Source organism: Dermacentor albipictus, chromosome 8, assembly GCF_038994185.2.
Source record: "Dermacentor albipictus isolate Rhodes 1998 colony chromosome 8, USDA_Dalb.pri_finalv2, whole genome shotgun sequence".
NCBI classification, from domain to species: Eukaryota; Metazoa; Arthropoda; class Arachnida; order Ixodida; family Ixodidae; genus Dermacentor; species Dermacentor albipictus.
Genome location: NC_091828.1, coordinates 120,296,258 through 120,302,424, shown reverse-complemented (window position 1 = coordinate 120,302,424; position 6,167 = coordinate 120,296,258). Strand labels below are relative to the sequence as shown.

At 47.8% G+C, this 6,167-nt stretch overlaps 1 protein-coding gene across 1 annotated transcript in view; it reads left to right on the top strand.

Moving 5' to 3' along the window:
• The window catches only part of Alr (Evr1_Alr domain-containing protein Alr), a 32,816-nt gene that overhangs the window by 768 nt on the left and 25,881 nt on the right, over positions 1-6,167 (top strand). Inside the window, exon 2 of the mRNA XM_070524322.1 lies at positions 1,551-1,765. Coding sequence (XP_070380423.1) covers positions 1,551-1,765 — 215 coding nt within the window. The remainder of the gene's footprint in view (positions 1-1,550; positions 1,766-6,167) is intronic.

Sequence of the window (6,167 nt, the reverse complement as noted above, 5' to 3'; positions counted from 1 at the left end):
GTTTTTGTTCAGCATGAAAACAAAGCGACCACAGAAATCACGATCAATCCATCGGAATGCAAAAACGCTGGTCCACCGTTCACTGGGCGCACCCCAGGTGGTCAAAATTAATCTGTAGTCTGCCAACTGCGGCGTGCCTCACCATCGGCTCGTGGTTTTGGCACGTGAAACCGCGCATTATATTTTAAATAAATACTTCGGTGCATCTTGTCAGAGAAAGATAAAGACAAATGTATTTACGGAATTCTTACCGTTTACGGCGCCCGCTCTTGTCTTGAGACATTCGACACATCGTATTCGTGCATATCTGATGACTTTTATTTTTTCTCCTTCTTTATCTACGTGCTTTCCCTGTGGTAACCATGCGTTATCAATTGGTGGACCCCCCCCCCCCCCCCTCCACTTCTGTATTTAATTACAAGCAGCGATGTCTGTTGAATATTTTTGTTTGTATTTATGATCTGCCGCTAATATTGCATAACATGCCGTGTTTCAATCTGCTATTGTTATTTTATATATTGTGCAACTCACTCCCCTCTACAATGCCTCGGTGCTTGAGCGCATGCCTAATAAATAAATAAATAAATAAACCCGTGGTCGTAGGTTAGTTGACTTTATAGTAAAGGTGCTGGCGTAGTGAAATTTTCTAATTGAATTATATTTATTTTTCAAGCAAGCCGCTGAACTACTGCTCGACAGCTAATTGCGGAGCGGTTCCGCTACATTATCTCGGTATATTTTTCGAAAAATGTTCGTCGGCATGACCAGTCAGAAGTTCACCATAGTCGTACCAGGCTCATTAGGCGGTGAATTCCACAATGACGCTTCAAACGGCTCAAACAACAAGCGCCCGCACTGGTACTTCGGCGACGGCCGCTGGCAGGAATTAAAAAAAAAAAAAGAAAGAAAAACGTGCCAGCCATCGAGGCCTCCTAGGTGAGAGCAGCTACATATGAAATCGACGAAGGTAGCGGGCTTGTTGGTAGGTCGTCATTGAAAGGTATCAAATGCAAAAGGATCGAAAGTTGGTCGAGTTGGTACGGTAACATGATCTTGGATTGTAGAGCGAAAAGTATACGAACCGTCCTTCGGGAGTGTCCTGTTGAAGGTTTCATGCTTCCAAAAACTGCTTGAATATCCGGAGGACATGTGCCGGTTCTACTGTACCGTGCCACAGTGCTGGCTTTGCAAACTGTTATTGCAATCGAAGAAGCAACATGGGCTTCACTAGAAAGGTTAAAGCGCTCACATTGAAAATAGCCCTGTGTAGAAGAACTTTAATGCGGAAGGATAGAAAGTTTGGCGAGTTGGTACGGTACCACGATCTTGGATTGTAGCGCTTGGCCTGTGTCCCTTCGCGCTGCAATCCAAGATCACGAAAGGTGTCTGTATAGCGCAACAAAACAAGGACGCAAGATGCAGGATTCGTCTTCGTGTCTTCCTGCGTCCTTGTTTTGTTGCGCCATACAGATACCTTTAGACGGCAACTACGAAATGCCGGGCTGATCGATCGATCGGGCTGATCCTGATCGATCCGACCCGATATGCAGGGCCCGGCGCAAGCGGGAGGTCCGGCAGCTCCCGACCGCGAGTGTCCACCCGACCGGTCCGAGCTGGGCCGGTGCACGTGGTCGCTCCTGCACTCGGTGGCGGCCTACTATCCCAGCAGGCCCAGCGCGGAGCAGCAGCGGGACGCGGACCAGTTCTTCCGGCTGTTGTCCAGGCTCTACCCGTGCAGGGACTGCGCCGAGGACTTCCGCGCAGAGTGAGTCCTTTCGTCTATAGGCTATGAGGACAGTGGTGCAATGACGGAAGGGGGAAGGGGGGGCTTGTAAAGACCTCTACCCATTTTTGAGGTCACCCGATCTAGCGATACCGTATGATAGTGTACGCTGAGCTACAGAGTAGCCCTAAACCGATACTGCACCATATATATGCTATACACACACACACACGCCCTTTCCTATGTGTGTGTATGTATGTATGTATGTATGTATGTATGTATGTATGTATGTATGTATATATATATATATATATATATATATATATATATATATATATATGTGTGTGTGTGTGTGTGTGTGTGTGTGTGTGTGTGTGTGTGTGTGTGTGTGTTCACGTTAAGGTAGGGGGTCAAATGAGCACTGACCATGATATTTTCGAACATTCTTTTTTTTTGCATTAAGTGAAGGTCCTAGATCTCTAAATCTGAGACAAAATATCGCAAGCCTCAGAACACCGAGAAAACCGAAACTGCCTATCGAAGTGAAGGGTCGAAAAAAAATGTCTTCTCGATGACCGTTTTAAAGTGACACCAAAGAGAAATATCATTGTTCTCTATTAGTAAAATGAGCTCCCACAATGCCAAAACCACCGCGAGGAGACGCTTTGTAAGCCACAAAAAGCGCGAAAACGAAAAACAGGTCGCGACGCCTCCTTGGAAGTTTTGCGTCAGCTCGCGGTGAGGTCATGAATACGTTTATCTTCATTTTCTCATCTAATAATGAACGCATTATTTTGAAATTACAGCGCTTTATCAGTCTAAACTGATTTAAGAATGTGAATGAATGACTGAACTTTATTCCCCTTTTGAGAGAGCGGAGCGCCCGGGGGGATAGGGGGAGAGAGGGAGGTCCAAGTACTCCAGTCCCAGCAGGCGCCGGTCACGCTAGAAGTCCGTCTACCAGTCGTGGTAGACCTCCACTACCTCACCAGCCCACCACAGGACTCGGTCCTGTATAGGGCGGGATCGGAGTTGCGCAGGGCAGATGTGAAACTTCGCTCAGCTATTTTAGAAAGAAAAAAATAACATGCAATTCCCACACACTGTGGGAATCGGTGTAAGGGAAGCGTTCTGTTCTGCGTGCAACGTGGCAGAAGTGTTAATCGTCAATTGAATTACGGCTCTGTACGTGCCAAAACCACAATCGGATTACGAAGCACGCCTTAAGTAGCGGACTCCGGATCAATTTTGACAGCCCAGTGTTCTTTAAAGCGCACCTAAATCTAAGGGCATTAACGTTTCTTTTTTTTTTTATTTCGCTCCCGTCGAAATGTCGGCGGGTCCTGAAGTGTTGATTTGACGGGTTCCCGCTTGCGTAGTGTCGCCTAGACCCTGCGCAAGTTGTCCGCGTGACAAATTTGCGTGGTATTTTTTTTTTCAGAAATAGCAGAGACCTACCGTACCGTACCTTGAAATTTAATTTATCCCCTTCTTCTTCTTCGTGATTTGGGAGAGGGAAAGTACGCTCAATTCTGCAGCCCATATGGGGGCACGGCGCAGCGTAAATTTTATCCCCTTTGCCCCGCAAACGCTGCCTTGCCTTCTCAAGCCACATCCCAATCCCTCTCCCCCATCCCCTCGTGTTGGGAATTTGAGCGGAGAGTGGCAATGGTGTTGTTACTCGCTCGTTTCGTGGCTGCCTCGGTTCTACCCATTCTGTGCCTCCTCTCCCACATTCTATCTCGCTTCCCTGTGGACTTGCGCACATTAGTAGAAAGGTAAGCACCGCGATGCCTTTGCTGGGGGTCACGGATGACTACAGCTGTCGAGAGGCTAATGTGGCGACGCGCAGGGAGCTCCAGAGGGCATTGTGCACTTTCGACGCGGTGCAAAGGTCCGAGCGACATCCCGGCCGCGTTTCGATGGGGGCGAAGCGCTAAGACACCCTTGCACCTCGCACGGGGTGCACGTTAAAGAACTCCGGGTGGTCCGCAAATTAATCCGGAGCGCCCCACTACGGCATGAAATCACATCGTGCTTTTGGTACGTAAAAACCCAGAATTAATTTAGACATACGGGAAGCATAATTGTGTAATCACGAGAGTCAGTGTACCGCGCAGTAAAGCAATCGCCTATTGTTAATTTCCACCGCACATTTATTTACATGGCTATTGTTATCTGTGCACCCTAAGGCCTCAGGAAGCGTGAATGTGCCCGCATCGACATCGGGATGGATACCGTCACAGTTTAGTATGAGGTGTTCTATTGTTTCTACATATTTACCACACACAGTGCATGTGTCTTCTTCGTTAAATTTATTTTTGTAGGTCCGCGGACGACAGACAGAAGCTGTCGTCCACTCCCTCTAGAGTGTCTCCCCCCACCAGGAAGGAATGGCGAACACAAAAGCATTCCGAGAAGATGCTCCGAACATGTCTTGTCCTCACAGGGAGTGTTGGCCTTCCCGAGAGGGGCTATTGTCGTACGTCCAAGTGCCTTTCGCCACCTCTAGCACCCTCGCCCATCGGAGGGTGAAAAGTATTTTTTAGCTGAAAAATACCTTCCTCGAACCACGTGCAGCAACACGTGCACGTGGTGTCAAACTTCCTGCATCAGGAATTAGGGTTACCTTTCGAGCGACGCGCAAATGAAAAAAAAATGAAATTAGAAAGAAGAATGAGGTAATGGAAAAAAACATCAACGAATTGAAAGACACCAAATGAAAATAAAGTACAGTAGTGAAGATTGAAATATTGCGAGATACATGCGACTCTGCCGTCCTTAAAAAAAAAAAAAGAATTTTACGCGCGCTTTGTGGCTATCGGAACGAATTCGGTAAGCAGTTTTGGCACGTAGGTGATATTAAAACTGTCGCAGTCCAATCTTTCCTCGCATTTCGCAGCAAAAAGAAGACACGTTGACTTTTGCGATTGGTGGTGCGGTAATTCGTGAACAGACCTTCGCATCGTGCTTCTATCACGGGACGCGTACCAGCTGTCACTGTGTCGCCGAGCGCTTCCGCACTGCCGGCAACAAACGTTTTCCGACCACGTGGTAAAGACCGAACACGTGCACGCGTGATGTTGCACGGTTGAACTGGCAAGTCTGGTCGCTTCACGCGAAACGAATCGCCTCTACATCTCAGAGCTAAGCAAGTGGTGATTCGTATGACGAGACCTCGGAAAGAGAAGTAACAGGGAAGTCTTCAGAACTGACTTCAGCAGAGTGACGTCTCACAGCGCAAAGGAAAAAGAAAAAAAAAAAGAAGCTTAACAACCTTATCACAAAGGGGCGTTTACAGACAGGGCATCATTAATTAGGTATTACGAATCGGGTTATGGAAATTCATCGTGGGTTTTTTTGTCCTTTCTTTAACCTAGGTAGGACATCAGGCGCTATAATAGCAAGAGCTTGGTGGCACAACCCACTGCCTCGTACCAGAGGGGACGCTCATAACTTCCATCCATCCATTATTTAACATCGCACAGCCGCCGATATTTCGCCTATAGGCCTCGAGCTCTGGTTACGCGGCGCCACTGTACCGGTACATGCAGCGCCACATGCGGCCATCCTCGGAGATTTCAGGTTGGGGGCACTACTGTTTACGGCCGCGCCGCGCACTGCGCTATGGGTGGAGATGGCGTTGACGAGTGATCGGCGTGTGTTGTTTTGCGGCTTTCTAAAGATAGAAAATATCGATGGCTACTTCAAGAAGAGCTGCTTACGCATGGGTGCGAGGTTGTACTATAGCAGGCACGTTTACGCACTACGAGAAGAATCGGTGAACGCAAGAGGCCCGTCGGACATCGTCGGCAAATGTGTCGCCCAGATGAAAAGCGTGGACTACGATGTGCGTCTTGAGGTGAACCAATCCTTTCTTCAAAAAAAAATAAATAAATAAGTGCCTCAATATCGCTAACCGCTTCATTTTTTTTCTTTTTTAGTTGTCAGAAAATTGCAGAAATATTTTGCACGCAAGCTGTACATGCAAAGCTGGCTGCGGAGGCTGGTGCAAGCACGCCGCGGCCATGGCGATATTCGTAAATGAATACGAATATACATCGTGCACGGATGTTCCATGCGCATGGAAGAAACCATCATCGCGTCCCAACGTCTATGTCAAAAAATCAATCAATGAAGTCTTTTCCCGTACGGGAAGTTCGTTTTCTACTTTTTTTGCGTGTGTGATGCGACTTTGCCGCTGATTGACGCAATCAATTTTGCTAGTCGACCTTCGCGAAAACCAATTCTGCAGATGGTGAACCCTGCAGCTCTTTTCTCGCAGTTTGCAGGTGTAAATTGTGCCATTAAGGAGCTTGAGGAGCGCAGGGACATGATCCAGGTGCCGTCGACGGCACATCTAGCAGACGACAGCTTCGACCGAGAGTTGCTAAAAAAAAAAAAACTAGATAAGGAGGGCAGCATACACAGTGCGCTAAGGGTC